The sequence below is a fragment of the Camellia sinensis genome, chromosome 2 (assembly GCF_055761805.1).
Source record: "Camellia sinensis isolate YWXY chromosome 2, ASM5576180v1, whole genome shotgun sequence".
NCBI lineage: Eukaryota > Viridiplantae > Streptophyta > Magnoliopsida > Ericales > Theaceae > Camellia > Camellia sinensis.
Window position 1 is genome coordinate 33,530,289 of NC_138962.1, and position 20,956 is coordinate 33,551,244.

At 37.1% G+C, this 20,956-nt stretch overlaps 3 protein-coding genes across 3 annotated transcripts; all 3 read left to right on the forward strand.

Annotated features, from left to right (window-relative positions):
• The first annotated feature begins 932 nt into the window (after nucleotides 1–932).
• On the forward strand, nucleotides 933–7,052 carry LOC114257751 (cyclin-D3-2). The gene is made up of 4 exons (XM_028197543.2): nucleotides 933–3,147; nucleotides 3,405–3,606; nucleotides 3,745–3,875; nucleotides 6,357–7,052. Exons 1-4 carry the CDS (start codon nucleotides 2,653–2,655, stop codon nucleotides 6,645–6,647), a joined length of 1,119 nt encoding a protein of 372 aa, XP_028053344.2. The 5' UTR covers nucleotides 933–2,652; the 3' UTR covers nucleotides 6,648–7,052.
• Nucleotides 7,053–17,247: 10,195 nt separating this feature from the next.
• On the forward strand, nucleotides 17,248–17,634 carry LOC145812777 (uncharacterized). Its single transcript, XM_082907994.1, has one exon. It carries the CDS (start codon nucleotides 17,248–17,250, stop codon nucleotides 17,632–17,634), a length of 387 nt encoding a protein of 128 aa, XP_082764120.1.
• Nucleotides 17,635–17,976: 342 nt separating this feature from the next.
• Nucleotides 17,977–19,848, forward strand: LOC145812780 (uncharacterized). Its single transcript, XM_082908001.1, has 2 exons — nucleotides 17,977–18,270; nucleotides 18,820–19,848. Exons 1-2 carry the CDS (start codon nucleotides 17,977–17,979, stop codon nucleotides 19,846–19,848), a joined length of 1,323 nt encoding a protein of 440 aa, XP_082764127.1.
• The last annotated feature ends 1,108 nt before the right edge of the window (nucleotides 19,849–20,956 follow it).

Genomic DNA, 20,956 nt, shown 5'->3' on the forward strand with positions numbered 1-20,956 from the left:
TACTTTTTAATTAATTTTTTATTAATTTTGAAGTATCGGATACTTAATTTTGAAATATCGGATACTTAATTTTGAAGTATCGGATACTCGAAGTTACATATTACTTATAATATTTTGTTTAGTTCTTTCATAAGAGGAATATAGTGAGAGCTTAAGTAATAGAATTTGTCAAATTGATGTATCCTTGTTGTCTCTCTCACTTCTCTCTCGCTTTCTCACTCTCTCACGTTTCTTCTCTCTGCTCTCATTCTTTTTTTGGTGTTGGCATGTAAGGATGATGCTTAATTTGTATTTGCATTTGCTTTTGCTTTTGCTTTTAGTTTTGGATGTTTATGAATGCTTGAGCACTTTTAGGTTAATAAGAATCCCTCGCTTTATTTATTAATTTATTTTAAGTTTTATTTTCATGCATATTACATTATTAAAATCACAAAAAAAAAAAAAAAAAAAAAATTATGAATGTATCCCCGCTATACCCGTATCATACTTTTTCAAATTTTGACATATCGCCATATCCACATCCTCATATCACCATATTCGTATCCGTGCTTCCTAGGCTATCATTGATGACTTAAAAAAGTATATTTGCTGAAATTTTTATTTAAGAATGGTTTTTTGGCTTTAGCTTTAGCTAAGGTCTTGTGATATTCATTGATGAAGGGGAACAAGTTGAAGCTATTGACCTTGAAGACTCTTAGTTTTGTAAGAATCTTTCTCCTTTATCAAGTTGTCTTTTGCTTTAAGTTTTATTTTTATGCATACTGCATTACTAAAAATTGTTAAAATAATATTTTTTACGAACGTATCCCCGCCGTACCCGTATCTTAGTTTTTCAAATTTTGTCGTATCGCCGTATCGTATCGTATCCGTATCTGTATCCGTATCCCGTATTCGTGCTTCTTAGCATGGGACTCTGAGGCCCCGTTTGTTTTGGGGTATGAGAGGGGGATTGAGATTAAGATAGCTGTGGGCCTTATTTAATATGCTGTTTGTTTACAGAATTGAGGAAGGGACCGCTAAGCCGAAGGGCTTAAGATAGGCTTTGCAGATGGGATTTGAATGGGCCTCCAGGACTTGATATTAGAAGAATAGTCTGGCGGACTAGAAATTTTTTATTTTTATTTATTTTTTACATGTCGGGCATTTTTTTTTAACATTAATGTTTAATTTTTTGTATTTTTTGTTAAGTAAAAATCATTATTTTATTTATTTTATTTTATTTTTGAAATTTTTTTATTTTATTTTTATTTTTTTAAAATTTTTTACATGTTGTACTTTTTTTTTAAAACATTAATGTTTAATGTTTTTGTATTTTTTTGATTTGTTTTACTATTTTATATTTATTTTATATAAAAATAATTTAACAATCCCTGCACTAACAACTATTATCAAAACAAACACAATTTTACTTAATCCCCTCACTAACAATCTCCTCACTATTAATCTACTCACTATCAATTTCCTCCATTCTATCTTTGAAAACAAACGGGACCTTAGTCCCATACCCTTTTTTACACCCAAACAATATTTGCAGATTGATATTTAGGGTACCAGATTGCTAAACAAATCATTTCCTCTAACAAGACGGTTATCAAACATGGTCTGTGTTTTGCACTTACATATCAATATTTTTTGCTACGTTGTAGCTGTGAAATGAGGAGTGTTGAGATGTAAATAATTATGTTACCCTTTTCTTAGGTTTTAGATGTTATAGTGTGAATCTAATTGTCTATTTGATAATCTTAATATTTATATTTGCTTAACGGAAAAGAGTTTAGTTACACATGAGAATACGTATAAATAATTAAGTTATCATGTGTTGGAATTTCACATATTATAATACTTGTATGTGTTTGTGAATTCAGAAGTTTAAGTACCGTTTGATTAAAAAGTTGTTTGGAAAGTACTAAATTAATATGATTTTTGATTTTTTATATAAAAAAACGTGAAATATGAGTTAGGTTTTAAATGATGTGGTAAAAAAGTAATGTGATTAAAATAAGATGATTGTAATTCAAATAAGATAATATTTTAGTACATGTCAAACAAAATCTAAATGTATAATAGTATTATTTAATGTCATGCGCCCTATTTAAAAAACAAATAAAATAAAAAATCTAAGCCAATAAGTACAGAACCCAACATCTTTAAACACTAATACCTCTGCATATATGTATACACTTTTTGTACATATTGATATATAAATATATATATATATATATAATATGAATCTAGAGCACAGTGTCTATTTAATTTTGCTTCCGTAAGAGGTTGTTTTCATGGGGTCCGGCTTGGTGTGTGTGCCGTTACATTTTTGCCCGCCAATGAAAGACACCGAAAGCATTGGAATACAATTCAAAAAGAAAAGAAAACCCCACATACAATACAAAAAATCAACCCACACACACTATCCCATCCCATCCCATCCCATCCCAATATATATAAAGAAAGGACAAGCGTGAAACCCACTCTGTTGAAATCTCTTCCTTTTCTTTCTGTTTTTGAGAACAGTTGAGTCTCTCTCTCGCTTAACACACACAGGAGAGAGAAGAGAAAAGAGAGAGAGGACCATCAATGTTACAATGAGGTCCACTTTTCTTTTCTCTTTTGTATAATGATCAAGGCTCTAAAACCTCGTCTTCTTGGAAGAAGATGGCTATACAGCAAAACCATTCTTTTCTATTAGAAGATTCTCTGTACTGTGAGGAAGAACAATGGGAGGAGGAGGAGGAAGTTGTTGTAGGAATAGAGAGCTTAGGAGAGGAGAGAGAAAGTGATAATAATCTCTCTCTTTTCCATCTGTTGGTATTGGAACAGGACCTGTTTTGGGAAGATGAAGAGCTTCTCTCTCTCTTCTCCAAAGAACAAGAGATTCATCTTCTCAACCTTGATGACAACAATGGCACCGCAGACTCTGCAATCTCTGTGGCTCGCATGGAGGCTGTGGAATGGATGTTGAAAGTCAATGCTCATTATGGGTTCACAGCTCTCACTGCAATTCTTGCCATTAATTATCTAGATAGGTTTCTTTCTAGCCTCCATTTTCAGAGAGATAAGCCATGGATGATCCAACTTGCAGCTGTCACCTGTCTCTCTTTGGCTGCAAAAGTTGAAGAAACCCAAGTCCCTCTCCTCTTGGATCTCCAAGTATGTACACAACCTTTGATAGCGTTGTTTTAGTGCCATGTTTCATTGATTTAAGGATTTACACCCAACACCCCCATCAACTCATTTATGAATTTGTTCATTTTGACCCTCTTAATTATTGTGGAGCGTTGGATCTGAGTCAAATATATGAGTTCATTTGTGATATTTGCTAATAATTAAATTATTAGGGGTCTTGATGTAATTGACCATTGATTTAATTGAGTCATCAATGCTGTGGCTTGTGCTTCTTTCATTAGGTGGAGGACACAAAGTATGTGTTTGAGGCCAAAACTATACAGAGAATGGAGCTATTGGTGTTGTCAACACTACAATGGAGGATGAACCCAGTGACACCACTCTCATTCCTCGATCACATCATAAGGAGGCTTGGACTGAAAACCCACCTCCACTGGGAGTTTCTCCGGCGATGTGAGCGCCTCCTCCTCTCTGTTGTCGCTGGTAAGCATACCCATCATAGCTATTGTCTTGAATCCCATTGACCAAAGACTAAGATCTTTCGATAACAACAAAGAACAAAGAAACAAACCATAGTCATATCTCAACATTTTCACATGCGTTTTCTTAATGATTATATAGATTCGAGATTTGTGGGTTATCTGCCATCTGTATTGGCTGCTGCAACAATGCTTCACGTTATCCACCAAGTTGATCCTTGCAATTCCACTGAGTATCAAAACCAGCTTCTGGGTGTTCTCAATCTCAACAGGGTTTGTATCTATTCTTTTGTGAGCTCTTATAATTATAGATAGTTTTGTTAACGAGTATCTCAGGGTATTAGTTAACTATACTTGCCTTATTTGGAATGATTTAAATAAATATATTTTTTAAATTTTTTATGAAAGTATATACAAAAAAATAAATAGGTGATCTAATCCAAATAAGTATACTTATCTAAGTGCACTTATCTTAAAATAGCCGTGATTCGAACCCCCAGCTGGGGCACCGCCAGTGACCCCCCATGCCACATGGCGCTCTGCCAGTTGCTGAAACCAAAAAAAAAAAAAATTATTTTTTTTGGCCAATCAACCCCCAGTACCCAACTGGAGGTCTTGAGCTTTATTCTATCTTAAAATTATGGTATATTTTTTACTGCATGTAATTTTATTTTTTTTAAAAAATATATATATATATACAACTATTTCAAACTGGGTAATGCTATACAACAGAGTTTATAAACAAAAAAGAAAAAGGAAAGTGTTTATACAGAATGTGTGATAATGACATCTATTATTCAAATTCTCATAGTTGTAAAATATCATTATTCCACCATTTTCCGTATATTTAGCATTTTCAAGTTTTTTAACAAGTCCCATAAAATTCAATAAAACGAATTATATTAACGGTCTCTATAATTTGAATATTGTATTATTTTAGTCTTTAATTTTTTAATTGTGATATATTTGATCATGAATTTTAAATCTTATTTTAAATGAGGACAATTGAAAATATCATTGCTTAATTCTGAGAGAAAAATCGTCAATTTAATAAAATATAAACTAATTTGACAAAAATGAATGTTAAAACAATATTTTTGAATTTTTAAAAATATTTTTTGACATGAAATTTTTAGAAATTATTTTTAAAAATTCAAAAATATTTTTTTGACATTTATTTTTTTCAAATTAGTTTATATTTTATTAAATTGACGTTTTTGTTCTTGAAATTGAATAATAGTATTTTCAATTGTCTTTATTTGGAACAAGATTTAAAATTCAAAATCAAATATATTAAAAAGTTAGGAATCAAAATGACATGAGTCTCAAATTGCGTAATTCGTTTCATTCTATAATTAGTGCTCTCGTCTTCATTCATTTCCTTGCAATAAAAGTTTAAACAAATTAATTAATGCTTATCATTCTGTATAGGTCCTTCATATTGCATTTTCAAGTATTTTTCAATGAGTTTCAAAAAATCCTATAATCACTACAAAAAAATTTCAGGTTTTAGAGACGAAAATTTAGGAAAAAAATTATTTTTTAGAAACTAAATATTTTTGTTACAAAAAGTATTATTATATTTTTAGTAACGAAAATTGGGGCATTAATGATAAATTATTATCCTTTTGGGATCAAATTTTTTGTTTTAAAAAATAAATCATTTTGAGACCAAATTATTATTCCTAAAAATTTATTTATTAGTGATATTTTTAAAATTATCGCTAAAAGTCTTATTTTTTACTTTTCGTGATGACTTTTTAGTGATTATTTTTACGACGATAAAAATTGGTTCCTAAATATCTTTTGCAACGAAATTTACACTTTTAGAGATCAAAATATTTAATCTCTAAAACTCTTATATGTTGTAGTGAATTACTGCAATTGTTCTATAAATACACACAATTTTTACAAAATAAAATACAGATAGAAGACAAAGGTGGTGGTGAGTCATGTGTTCAACTCACATTTGTGCTTTTTGTCTTACATTTGTGTCTTATTTTGTAAAAATTATTTGTAGAATAATGTTTGAGGGCCGGAAATACTTGGCTCGAATCCGGCTCGAAGCCCAAAACGACGTCGTTTTGGGCTTCGAAATTTTTTTTTTTTTTCTTTTCTTCCTTTTCTTTCTTCTTCTTCGTTGAGTTGAGCACAGAAGCGAGAGAGAGAGAGAGAGAACACAGAGGCGAGAGAGAGAACGCAGGTCATCGTCGGCGTCATAGCTCGGCGGCCGATCGTCGCTCGTTGGCCGATCTTCGCATCGCCGCCTCCGCCTCCGCCTCTGCCTCCACCCACCTCTGCTCTGCCCCCGCCCGCCTCCGCCCGCCTCTGCCTCCGCCCGATTTTAATGGCCCCTCCAGTTCCTCTTCACCTCCTTCTTCATCCTCCTCCTCTTCTTCTTCTTCTTCTTCTTCTTCCTCCTTCCTTCTCAAATTCGAGCCATTCGAGCCTTTGCCCTTTTCGGGCTCTCTACCGGGACTGTTATTTGTAGCCTCTAGGGGTCTTTTGAGAAGCAAAAAAAAAAAAATGTCAGCTTTTAATTTTTTAATCATTTTGAATCATATCACTTTTCACATTTTTTACTCATAAAAAAACAATAAATTAAAAAAAGTCAAAAAATTAACTTTTTACTAATTAACTTCTCACGGTAAAGTTTAGATTTACTCTAATTAATGTTATTGTCTTCATTCATTACGTGGCAATAAAGTTCAAACAAAGACAATTAATGCTTGATTATATGATTCTATGGTACAGGAGAAAGTGAAGGACTGCTATGAACTAATAGGAGAGCTAGCAAGCAATACTAGTTGTTGTTTCAATGGCCAACAAAACAACCCTCACAAGCGCAAGTATCAACAAATCCCAAGCAGCCCTAGCAATGTGATTGATGCATCTTTCAGCTCTGATAGCTCAAATGACTCATGGCCTGTTGTTTCTTCTTCACCAGAGCCACTCTTCAAGAAGAGCAGAGCCCAAGAACAGCCTATGCATGTGCCATCTCTCAACAGGATACTATTTGTGGACATTGTTGGCAGCCCTCGTTAATCTCTCTCTTCTCTTTCTAAAAACTCTATATTTATTATGTTTGTTATGTCCCTTTTGGCCCTAGTTCTCTCTCTCTCTCTCTCTCTCTCTCTCTCTCTCTCTCTCTCTCTCTCTCTCTCTCCATTCATTTGTGATATACATGGGAAGATGAAAGCAGGGTTGATGGTTGCAGAGATGGAAAGGAGAGAGAAAGAGGGAGAGAGAAAAAAAAAAAAAAAAAAAAAAGTAAAGACAGAAGCAATGAAGAATATCTGCCCACTTTGTTTCTCTATATGTATGTTTTATGGGTTGTCTCTCTCGTTTTATGTCAAGTCTCTATCTGGGCATACGTTACAAGGGCGTATTTATGTCTCTCTCTCTATATTATAAATTCAAGGCCATGCAATTTTGTTGCTCCTTTCTGTATGAATCTGTTTTTTAATTTTGGTTCTCAAACTTGTCTCGTCTTTGCTGGAACATGACAGATACACATGGGTATGTTAAAATAGACTTGGAAAAATTGCACTTCAGTGTACATTTTTAAAAATAAATTTAAATCAATGGTAAATTTTATCATTTTTAATAATTAAAATTTTAATTTTTTATATGAATTTGTAAATGTTTTATAAAAAGACCACTGATTGCAATTTTTTCAAGAAGACTTCTTTTAATTGTATGAGAAACTAATCACATAATCGGATATAATTCTTTCATACAAGTGCGAGACTCGCAACAAGGTGAGGTTTACTCGGAAGGTTGTGTGTCTAATTTTATAATTAATTTATGTGATTTAAGATTTTTTTTTTGTAAACTAACTGATAGGTACTCAGAAATATTTTAATTTGGATTATAGTGCTGTCATTTTTTTTAGAGTTAATTACATTTTATATTCTTCAACTATAAATGAATATAATTTTATTTTCTTAATTCTGAAACTTTTTTGACTCTTTAACTGTAAAAATCGCTTTACTTTCACCATTCTCAAAAGGGGTAAAAATGATATTTGAAGAGAAGAAAGTGTAACCTTTTATTCTAAATAGGATTCACTCACCCTGTAATAAAATGAATGTGATGCTACTTCACTACATTTTGTAAACTTTTATATATGGTTTTTTTGAATGGTCTCACTAACAATTTTGTAAACTTTAGAGTTGGTGTTGAAACCATAATGTCAAATCTAAATATTAATATGTTATGATGCAAAAATATCATAATTTGATAATGTTTTAGTTGTTTTTATTTTTTAATAAAAATTGAATATGAATATCACTTGACATTGTTACAATTTTGCATGTAATACATTATTAAAAATTATTTTTGATTTTTTATACAAAACATAACACATCATTAAAAATGACTATAGACAGGGATATTTTGTTTGCTTGCTAATGAGAGTTGTAAGATTTTATTAATAAGAAGTGTAAAATATCAAAATATTTATAATTCAAATATATATATATTTTTATTTTAATATATATTTTTTTATGTTAATAATAGTCTTAAAGACTGTTTATAATATTTTTTTATACAGAATATTTAGGATGGAGAGAGAGAGAGATGGTGACCCTTTGATATGATTTTTTGGCGTTTGACCTCGCTACAAGGGCCCCTGCCTTTGGTGTCAGAGTGAGACGACCGTAATCTCCTCAATGAACTTATTAATTAATTTTTATAACGACAATGGTTAGTAACTGCAATTTTTATGATTTGAATGTATTAAATTGATAATATTTTATGATAAAATAATGTTGCTTTAATAAATTCAAATCATTTAGATTACATAAATTTAAATTACCAAATAATTTACTTTTGATGAATGATATGAATCTCAAATAAATTTTTTATCAAACCTCTCATATGAGTTTATGAGTTTGGAATTCACACAAATTTATATGTTTATTATGAGTTTCACATTATATGAGGTTTGATAAAAAAATGTGTATGGATCTTACGTTGATATAAAAAATTTAATAGATTATTTAGCGTGCTAACATAACTCATTCATTTAAAAAATAATGCTATGATATCATTTTATTTTTTTTACGGAAAAATGGCAAATCACTCGAAATGTCACAAAATATTTGTAAATTTACATAAAAATTTATAATTTTAATTATTAAAATTGATAAAATTTATTACTAATTTAAAATTATTTTTAAAAACTTATGTTGATTTATAATTATATCAAAATTATAAAACTTATTGTTTTTTCTTCAAATCTCATAGGAAAACAGTGTAACTTACCCTACATAAATTGTGTTTATAAAAAAATGGTGAATTACACTAATAGTCCCTATAGTTTGGGATTTGTGTCGCTTTGGTCCCTGACTTTTCAATTGTGACACATTTGACCCTGAATTTTGAATCTTGTTCCAAATAAGGACAATTAAAAATATTATTAGATTTTTTAAGGGTAAAATCGTCAATTTGATAAAATATAAACTAATTTGACAAAAATAAATGTCAAACAAATATTTTTGGATTTTTAAAAATTATTTCTATCCATTAAAAATAAAATTATGTAAAATTGATAAATCTTTTAAACATTTATTTATTTTTTTTACCAAATTAATTTTTATTATGTGTTTGGATAATGATCATGCAAAATTAATTTTAAAAAATTAATCATGTAATTTTCATTAATTTTTATCAATTTTACATAATTTTATCATTGGTGGATAAAAATAATTTTTAAAAAATTAAAAATATTCTTTTGACATTTATTTTTGTCAAGTTAGTTTATATTTTATTAAATTGACAATTTTATCCTTAAAATTAAACAATGGTAGTTTCAATTATCCTTATTTGGAATAAGATTCAAAATTCATGATCAAATATGTCACAATTGAAAAGTCAAGAACCAAAGCGACATAAGCCCCAAATTATGAGGACTATTTATATAATTTGCCCATAAAAAAAGAAGCGTCTGAACATTATTGTAAAGAACTAAAAAGTGAGAATTCAAGAAAATTCCCACTTTTTAGTAAATATTTATCCCAATTTCTAGTGAATAATAATTTCCCCAAAATTAAAACCAATTGCCAAAAATAGAGACTAGTCAACAAATAAAGGACAGAAAAGAGAATGTGGTCACACAGTAGTTTGAATACGAATACATTTTCTCAATGAAAATTGTGTACATTGATGGTTCTTTTTCAATCAAATTGACAAATGAGCCTCACTCACTAACACCAACCCTTTTTTCAGGTGGATAGGTGTTATCATCCTAACTACTCCAAGACCAACCCGTCTTTTTTTAGAATAGAACTAGAAAGATTAGTAATTCCATACAGATTGGAAAAATTACATGATCCAATTAATTAATCAAAAGCTCCATTAATCAAGGGAGAATTATACATCAGTGGCATCATCAAAAAATATTTACAAAAAGGTGAAAATTTTATAATTTTAATTATTAATATTTTTTTTCTTTATTACTTTTTTTGTAAATATTTTTTGTTGATGCCACAAATATGTAATTTTTCTACTAATTAATGGAATGAGACTAGTCTATTTATAGCCATAATCTTTTGCGCCTAGTTAAGAGATCAATAATTTGAATTTTTCTACTCGCATGTAAGTTTTATTTTCTTGTATATTGAGAATTTTTTGTATATATTATGTGTTATATTTTATCTTTATTTTTATGACTATAATTCAACAAACTTCATTGTAATATCATATTTGCTCTTATAAAAATAAGCAAACAAATCTAAGTAAGGAAGGGAGAGTAAGCATTTTTGCTCTACTTGCTAAGGCTGCAAACCACGCCTTGAAGGTAAATTAAAGAGTAACGTTAGGTATTATGAAAGTTTTATAAAAATTCTTCACTTTTAAAATACACATAACAAAATATTATATACTAATCAAATGATGGAAAATCTTCATAAAATATTCCATGGTGTATGCCTAACATTACTCTAAATTAAATTTAAAAAGAAATTGTGATTACATAAGCGGAGTTGATTTAGTGGCCAGAATTTTGATCCTATTAGGAGGTAATGAATTCAATTATCTACTTCTCCGATGTATTGAAAACAAATTATAATTGTGGGCGCCGGATAATGTTGATGTACATGCGAGAAAGCCGAATAACAGGTTTGAGGATAATCAGAATAAATATTGTATTCGGCTCCGTCCTAGATGATCCCAAAGCCTGTGGGAGAACTCAAGTACATCCATGGCGGGCGTAACGGAAGATCCTCCAATAGTCATTGACGAAACTACACCAAGAGATGACCTCATTCTAAGAAACATGCTGGGACCGGAGAATATCGCCACGCGACGTGCTTTGAACTTTGACTCAGTAGCTCAGACCTCACCCTCAACTTCAATGCATGAGACAATGCAGACGATTATGGATCAGGCAAAGCAAAATGAACAACGGCTGGAGAACATGATGGCTGAGAATGAGCGCCTGCGCCAGGATTTGGCCTTAGAGGTGGCGAAATCCCAACAAGCCGCATGCTAAGACTAGGATCAACCTCCGGGAAAGAAGGATAGCCGTCGAAGTCGACTTCAAAAATGCAATAATGATAGTGATTCAGACTCACCATCCCTGGAGCCCAAAAAGAAATGGCGCGTTGATGTATCCAGCTCGTCCGAAGGGAGTCCATATGTACGGCATAGACGAAGAAGAAGCGATGATTCGGATAAGGAAGATAAACATGACCCATTCATGCGACAAATTGCTAGGGTTGTGCTACCCAAAAAGTTCAAGGAACCGTTGTTCACCATTTACGACGGAAAATCAGACCCCTCTAATCACATTCGTCATTATAAGTAAGCGATGACGCTCCATGCTGACGACGAAGCCTCATGTGTTGGATATTTCCAAGCAGTCTGGGACCACTGGCCGTGAGGTGGTACTATAAACTGGAGCCGGCATCAATTAAGAGCTTCCACCAACTCCAAAAGTCATTCAGGGCAAGATTCATCACTAATGAGGTCCAGCTGAAGCAAGTCGATTCTCTCTGCGCCATACAAATTAAATCGGAAGAAACTCTTTGTGAATACTCGGCCCGCTATTGGGAGTGCTTTAATCTAGTAGATGATGCTTGCAATGATTCCATAGCCATCACCGTCTTTAAGATGGGATTGCATCCTGATAGCCCCATTCGCAGCTCATTAACCAAGTGTCCCCCCAAAACCATCTGGGCATTAATGAAGAAGGTCGAACAGCACTACAAAGTGGAAGATGATGCCCTTCGAGTCAAAGCCGGACGTAAAGCCGTTAAGTCAGCCACGTCGGGAATTGTTTAGCCGATTAGTGTCGTGCCGTCAAGAAGCCCCGAGCAGCGGAATCGACCTAAACGAGACAAAAGGCATGATTCGCGCCAATCAAACGACCAATGTTCACATCGAGCTAATGAATAGTATCAAGTGGATAGCAGGCGGACAAGGCGTTCGGGCAAGAAATACACGGAGCTAACAGAGCCAATCAATAAGATTCTATTGAAAATACAACTGTAGACGTCCCCGAACGCCCCGGGAGGATGAACCCCGTTCTGTTCATTTGGGCTTACTACAGTTCGGACTCAAATTGTCACGGTTCTTAATCTGATCTCACAATGTGCAATGTGACATTGATAAATCACCAAAGAGTCCAAATCCGGCAAATTGTTTTGAGAAAAACAGATTTTTAGAAAAGAAGTGCCAAATATGGACTGCTTTGCCAGATACAGAGTCGCCACCTAAATATTTTATTTTGGGAGAATTTAGGAAACCCTGACTCGTGCCTAAGGCCACATGTCCGTCATCACCAAAGTTGCCTCAACTCGGGAACTTGGGTACGATTGGGGAAGGTCAGCTATGAGCACCCCCGCTTGCCCGATCAAAGATCGGCGTCTACTAACCATGATATCTAGTTTTTGAAAACACATGCGTTCTTATTCCGGTTATTAGCCTAGATTTACTATGTGATGCGCACAGCATACAAGTATAGACGGGATTGCCTGAATTGGAACAAAACATTTCATGTTTGTTTTAAAAACGGTTTGCTACTTGTAAGTAGGCTAAAATGCAGATTTTGCCACCCTCGAGTGGGCTTAGAAAATAAGGTTTTGCCACTTTTAAGTGGGCTTTAAAACTCACAATCAATGCATTGTTCCAATTCAAATAAACCAACCTTCATCCACAGGCATTCAGGCAAGTATAACACATAAGCATATAGCCTCATGGTAAGCATGCTATCATGGCAACACTCACACTCATGCAAGGATGCTAAAACATAAATGCTTACCGAGTACTCCAAGCCAAAACAGAAACTAGTTAGTAATCAAATGCATGATCCTAGTTCATGTTAAGATGGCTAATGCAACACATACAAAGATGCAACTAGAATAGGCTCGGCTACCCTAAGAATGGCATATGAGATGCGACAACTCGATACACGTATTCAATTTGGAATTGAAGTACAATGCAGTTAGTATGATGCGCCGAGCCCGGTGCATGCAAGACAAATGAATGATGCAAACATGCGAGCATAAGTATGCTAATTGAAACATGCCCTAATACTAACCATTGAAAGTAGGTAAGTAAAAGGGAGAAAGAAGTGGGGGTTGGAAGACATGCACACACGCACCCACACTTATTACAAATTCGCCCTCACTCGGAGGGTCCGAATAAATATTACACAACAAAATGAATACTATTAAATTAACTATTACAGAACTTCTAATTAATTAACAAATTAATTACAGAAAGAAGGTGGCCGCAGCCCCGCCTCGAAATGCGTGAATGATGCATGCTTGGCTCGCCTTGCTCGGAAACCCGTACCATGCCACTGTTGCCTCCGTTTACACTGCCTTGCTCCTCTGAAAATTATGAAAGTTTTCAAAACTGCTTTGAGTTTCCTTCTGAATGCTGTGGAGTGCCACCGGCCAGAACAAAAGGCCACCGTCCATGTGAATGGGATTATCGGCCAAAGATAATGTCATCGGCTGGACATTGATGGCCGGTCGGCCATTTGTTCCTACAGAATCCTGCAGTTGACAGCAGCAGAGGGCAAGCAGTGTATGGCATGGAATTTTCAAGGAAATGTATGCATGGCCACTCTCCCAATCATGTTATAGACTCAAGGGAGTGTGGCCCTCGACCCTCAGGCCATCAATTGCACATTGCGATGCATGATGGCCTAAGAGGCCAAGTTTGCCATTCAATGTAAAATGAATGTGCAAAAGAGATGAATGCCTCGTGCCCTATCATGTTGAGGTCAAGGGCATTGGCGACCGAGGAGTGAGACGTATTTCATCACTTTGAGTACGAATACGCCTCATCCCTCATACCTGGTTTGACACCCCAAACCAAACAAAATGCTATGCATGGGTGCAATGTGGCTCAAGTATGTAAGATGGCTCGAGTATGCAAACATGCCAAATGTAATGCAAACTAAGCATGTAAACATGCAATGTGCCAAGCATGCAAAATGTAATGTGATGCGACCTATCATACAATGCAAACATTCAACGGAAACATGATATAATGCAAGCATGCAACTAATGTAATGCAACGTGCAAACATGCAAAGTATGCAAAGATGGTCTTATACTGAAATGAGAGGGCCTCAGCCCATCCCAAAACAGCGGCCAAAAGGGTGCAACAAAGGTACCAAACACACATGGAAACATGCATATACCAAGGCCTATCGCCTAAGGCATAAAAGAGGCAATTCTAAGCATACTTAAAAGAGACAAACATGGGCATTTTACAAATATGCTGAGCTCTGAAATCATGCTAATAAGAGTGCCAAACCAAACATGCAAATGAAGCATAGCATGCAAACGGGTCCAAAGCTTGAGACCAACCAAAGGACTCAAGCCATAACCATGCCAACTAAGCCCCAAAGGGCCAAAGTGACTTAAATCAGTCCTAGGGCAGACCAAAATGGGACTAGAACATGCACGGAACATGGTCAAAACATGCCAAGAAATGGGCCCAAAGCAAAGGGCATTTAAGGCCACAAAAGGGAGCGCTCTACTACAACCACCCCAACCACACATGGCATGGACTATTCAACCAAAAACAGAGTTTCAATGAATCTAAATACACCCCAAAATCCGCATGAATGGCATCCCAAATGACTTAAACAAAAGGCATAAGCTATGACCCATTTCTAGGCATAAAAGAACAACTCTTCAAGGCATGAAAGGGATAATGAATGCAAGCATACAAGCATGGATTAGGGACTAAAATAGCATGGGGAATGACTTTAAATCACTGAAATCACCCAACTAAAGCATGTTAATGACTCACACACTCAAGGCTCACAAGCCAAAATGCAAAGGGGCTATACCAAGCATGGCAAATATGATCAAATCAGCACCCAACAAACCTCAAACATGGTAAGACATGGCTAAGAACTTCACAAAGTTTGGCCAAAACATAAGAGCATGGTAGGCTAAATGCATGATGCACTTCTAGGCAAAAAGGAGGAATGCAAAGCAAGTATACTATGCATGCAAGGGGCCATTAATCCGACCAAAAATAGAGACATAATATGACCAAATAACACCCAAAAACCTCTGAAATGAAGTCAAAAGAAACTACACATATATGCTACCCTTATGAGCGAAAAATGCAAACAAAAGAGAGACAAAGGGAGAGGGGTGTCCCTCCCCTATGCAAGACCTCAAAACCCCTTCTTCACCATTGAAAATCCACTGGATTTCAGTGGTGAGAAGGTCAATGCACAAAGGTATTCAAAGCTTAACAAAGAGAGCACAAAAAGGGCCAAACAAGGCCTAAGACGGGGAGGTCGACCCCCAACACTAAAATAACCTTAATGACGTATCTTAAGCATGCAAATACAAGACTTTTTTCAGTTATACACAAAGCTTAAATCAGTATGCAAGGTAGGTTAAAGACTAGTGCAAGATTGGAGAAAATAAAGCAAAAGTGTTACCCTTGAAGAACACTTCAAGAACAGCAAGTGCAGCCCCCTTCTTCTGATCAAATCAGCTCAAAACTTGAAGAACAAACCCTCAACACCTCCAAAGTCGAAGTATGGTGTAATACTATGTGTTCTAGTGCAAAACTAAGAACAAACTACACTTTTAGGCCCTCAAACACACACAAATCAAGAGAGAGAGGGAGATATAGAGAGAGAGAGTGATATATATCAGAGATATATGTAATTAGGTCTGTTTTTGCTGAACCTCTCAAATGGAGAAGAGAGGTCTCCTTATATAGACAACGCAAAGGCTTGAAGCTTCTTAGAGAAGCTAAATGAAAGGGTCAAAGGGACCAAGCTTCTAAGAGAAGCTATCCCAAAGGTCCAAGCTTCTTGAGAAAGCTAAGACAAAGGGTCAAGCTTCCTCAAGAAGCTTGAGCAAAGGGTGCAATCTTCTAGAAGAAGTTTGGAACAAAAAAGGGGCAAAGGGGCCAAAACAGCCACACATGTGTGTGGGGGGAGGGTCTTTGCATCCCAGCTGGCACAGGTGGCATGCACCATGCCTGCAAGAGGCAACAATGTGGTACCGGCCAGAAAAGGAGACAATTGGCCAAATAAATGGTAACCGGCTACTATAAATAGTCGGCCTGCTATTTTGCTGGTTGGCCGGCTAAATTGGTGGCTGGTACATGGCTGCCAAGGCCAAAAAGTGGTCGGTGGATGTCTAGATTGAAGCCCCAGAAGTTAGCTTTCCAATGGTGCAAACCTTGTATTACAATTCCTCCTGTACAAAAAGTTATGCCTATTTTGGTGAAGCTGCGCAGATTCGATCCAACCGGATTGATCCCCTACTTCAACCAACCATATCTCCCCCACCCGGACTTGGCTTTAGGAGATTCTTGAGTGCCAAATGAAGCCCCGAAAGTAAGATTTCCAATGGTGGTGGCCTCATAGCTAAAATCCAAGTATGCAAATGAATAAGCCCGATTCAGCGAGGGCTGTTCGACTCTCTCTCCTACCCGGATCCTTGCCAAACTTCTTCTCCAACTTGGTTTCTCCCCTCTTCTCCTTTTTTCTTCAATTTCAAACCCCTAAGCAAGGTGTTTTGAAGGATTTTTCAAAGATTTCATCTCTCTTTCATTCATTTCCACTTTGTCCTTGCTCGGTTTACCAAATAGCGCAACATTTGCCAAAATACGAGCCTCGGAACATTGCAGAAACTTTATTTCAAAAATGTTTTGAAATAGAGGGTTTTAAGGTCTAAAAACCATTCAAAATAGTTTTGGTCCAAAAGGGGTGTGAAGTTGGGATTTGGCTCTCTCCTTGCCGAAGAGATTGAACCTTTGCCCTACACATCTTTCATCACCGAGCAAACCCTCAGTAGCGCCCAAGTCTTAAGGGCAGTCAAAAATGGGGTGTCTACAACAACACCTTCCGTTCTTCAAGTGGCCGCCCAAGATGACGGGACCCCCCAATGTGAGAAGTCAAGATAAACGATGTGAGTATCATAAAGACCATGGTCACGACACCGATAGTTGTTTTTTTTTAAAAGATCACCTGGAAGAATTGGTGCAAGACGGCCGTCTTACACAATACGTCTGAAAGAACAATTCAACAAATAGTAGCTTTACGGCCGGAGTCACCCTCTCTTGGTGTAACTCATATGATATACAGTTTGTCGGCACCGCCTGGGGTGCACACAATCCAGTTGCTGTCTAGCACCCATAGCCCAATGACACCAGTGAAACGGCCACACGACACTGGAAGGATTAGTCTCGATGACAGTGATTTAGTTGAAGTGACCTACCCCCACACTGATCCCCTCGTCATCGAGCTACGTGTAAACAGATTCACCATCAAACGTGTTCTCATTGACCAGGGCAGCACTTCGAAGATAATGTATTACAAAACTTTTGTCAAACTTGGTTTTACCGATTCGGACCTATCTCCGGCTGATTATCCGTTATTCGGCTTCAATGCTAACCCGGAGTACCCTTTGGGCAAGATCACACAACCTGTACAGGTCGGAACCAGATTAGTAGACGTAGAATTTCTGGTTATTAAGCTTCCTTCGTCGTATAATCTGATCATGGACAGAACTTGGTTACATACGATGTAAGCCGTGCCAAGCACCTACCACTAACTGCTCCGTTTTCCGACTGAATACGGTATTGAACAAATTCGCGGCTCTCAGAAATCGGCACAGTCATGCTATCTTCTAGCTACAAAGAGATCGAAGGAACTGGAAGTGCATTCAATTGAGGTACCGGATAGAGAGAGTCTCGAAGACATTGGGAGGATCCCAAGTGAAAAAACAAACGAAGCCCTGCATCGGGTCGAAATTGACAAAAATCCTGACAAGTTTTTCATGATCGGCGCTTCCTTGGATAACGTCAAAAGGTAGGAATTGATAGCCTTCTTACTTGGCAATATTGATGTATTTGCATGGTCCCCATACGAGATGTCAGGAGTAGATCCATCAGTGGCCCAACATCGCTTAAACGTTGATCCGAAATGTAAGCCAATTGTTCCAAGAAGCCGACGGTCAGCCACGGAGCATACTTCAACGGTCGTTGAAGAAGCAGATAGGTTACTTGATGCCGGAGCAGTTCGCGAAGTAACTTATCCTATATGGTTGTCCAATACTGTGGTCATAAAGAAGAAGAATGGCTCTTGGCGTGTCTATGTGGATTTTACGGACTTGAACAAAGCTTATCCCAAGGACTATTTTTCCCTATCCAGAATAAACCAACTCGTAGATACAACGACACATCATCAACTCATGAGCTTCTTGGATGCCTACAGAGGCTATCATCAAATTGCCATGTATCCGGAGGATTAAGAAAAAATCGCATTCCTCACCCCAAGAGGAACCTATTGCTACAAGGTCATGCCTTTTGGACTGAAGAATGCGGGGGTAACTTATCAAAGACTAGTGACTTCCATGTTCAAGGAACAACTCGGTCGTACCAAGGAAGTATACATCGACGATATGGTGGTCAAATCCAAGGAAAAGCACTCCCATCTAGCCGATTTGTCAGAGACATTCGGCATTTTTTGAAAGTACAAAATGAAATTAAATGCTTCTAAGTGTGCATTCAGCATCGGCTCTGACAAATTCCTTGGCTACATCGTTAACCACCGCAGAATCGAAGCCAATCCAAGGCAAATTACGACAATTCTAGAGCTTGGATCCCCTCGATCAGTCAAAGAGATTCAGAAGCTAATGGGGATGGCTGCCGCGCTCAACAGATTTATCAGCCGTTCCACAGATCGCTGCCGATAATTCTTTCACACACTTCAGCAAGGTAGAGCATTTGATTGGACTCCCGAGTACCAGGCCGCTTTGGACGACCTGAAATCTTACCTTCGATCAATTCCACTCTTGGCAACACCTGCAACCCGCGATCCACTCATTTTGTATCTGGCAGTATCCAACCGGGCGGTCAGTGTCGTATTGCTAAAGGAAAAACTAGGGGAGCAACGACCAGTTTACTATGTGAGCAAAGCTATGGTCGATGCCGAGACACATTACCTTCTATTAGAAAAGCTTATCCTTGCTCTCGTTATGGCTGCAAGAAAACTGATGCACTACTTTCAGGGGCATACCATTGGGGTGCCAATGGAATATCCTTTCCGGTCAGCGCTCCGCAGCGCAAAGGCGTCTAGGCGCGTCTCGAAATGGGCTCTTGAACTCGGCCAGTATGATATCCAGTTTCTACCAAGAACTTCCATCAAAGAGCAAGTGCTCGCCGACTTTGTTGCCGAGTTCGCAAGATCCCTGGCTGACTTTAAGTCTGATCAAGTGCAAACTAAGCCCGACTGGAGAATGTATATTGGCGACGTTTGGCAGATGTATTGCGATGGGTCATCCAACCAATGTAACAGTGGGGCTGGCGTAGTAATCATGACCCCTGAAAGGGCAATAATTGAACAGGCCGTCAAATTGGGATTCGACGCATCAAACAATAAGGCCGAATATGAAGCACTGCTAACCGGCCTGCGAAATGTACTTCACCTTGGTACGCGGCGTCTGCTTGTTTTCTGTGACTCAAAGCTAGTAATCAACCAGTTGAAAGGGGAATATGCAGCCAAAAATGACCGCATGGCAGCCTATATGAAAATGGAAAATTCTTTACTCATGAAATTTGATCACCACGAACTAAATCAAATAACTCGGGATCAGAACACGCATGCAAACGCCCAGGCTTGCCTAGCCTCTGCTATCAACTCAGAAATTAAGCGGACAATTGAAGTAGGATTTATCCCTGAGCCGAGCATTGCCTCTTCAGAACCAGTTCAGGTCAACGTTATCGAACTAGGTCCGAGTTAGATGGGCCCTATCGCCGCATTCCTTTCTTTAGAATAGCTCCCGATGGATAAGAAAGAAGCACACAAACTCCAAAACAAAGCCCTCTGATACTATTTGGATCCGCAAGGGAAGCTCTATAAAACATCTCTCTCCGGGCCGTACTTAGAGTGTGTTCACCCAGATAAAGTCGATGAACTTTTATCTGAAATACATGAATGCAGTTTTGGAGCCCATTTGGGCAGATGTTCTTTGGCTCACCGCGCTGTATTGCAGGGGTACTATTGGCCGACCATGCGAACCAACGCCGAGTGTTATGTCTAGAAATGTGGCCAATACCAGAAGTTTTCCCCTTTAACTCACCTGCCAACCAAGGAGTTAAATTCTATCACTAGCCCTTGGTCGTTCGCTCAATGGGCCTTTGATATCGTTGGACCATTACCGCGGGCCCCGAGCAACAGGTGGTTTCTAATTGTTGCGACGGGTTATTTCACAAAATGGGTCGAAGTAGAGGCACTAACACATATTCGAGATTCCGACGTTAAGCGTTTTGTATGGAAAAACATCATAACAAGATTCGGTATACCACAAGCACTTGTTTCTGACAATGGTACCCAGTTTGATTGTGGATTGTATCAAGGTACAACACTTATAGTATACGGCCCTACTTTTCCTCATCGGCTTACCCCCAGAACAATGGTCAAGCGGAGGCCACCAACAGGGTTATTTTGGACGGCATTAAGAAAATGCTGGAGAAAGCTAAAGGCAAATGGGTCGAAGAGTTGCCCAGTGTGTTGTGGGCTTATCGCACTACTCCGAGGTGATCCACTGGGGAAACGACGTTTGCTCTATGCTTCAGAACCCAGGAAATCATTTCCCTAGAGATCGGCCTCCCAACCTTGAAATCGAAATTTTTTGATATGGACCGAAATGACATGATGTTGGCCTTGGACTTGACTCTGATTGAAGAACGTCGAGACTGTGCCCTTGCATCTACGGCACGGTACCAGTAACAGCTTGCTCAGTCGTATAATCAAAGTGTTCAACTGCGCTGTTATATACCAGGAGAATTGGTCCTCAACAAAGTGCTTCCTGCTGCTAGGAATCCGGCTGACGGAAAATTGGGTCCTAA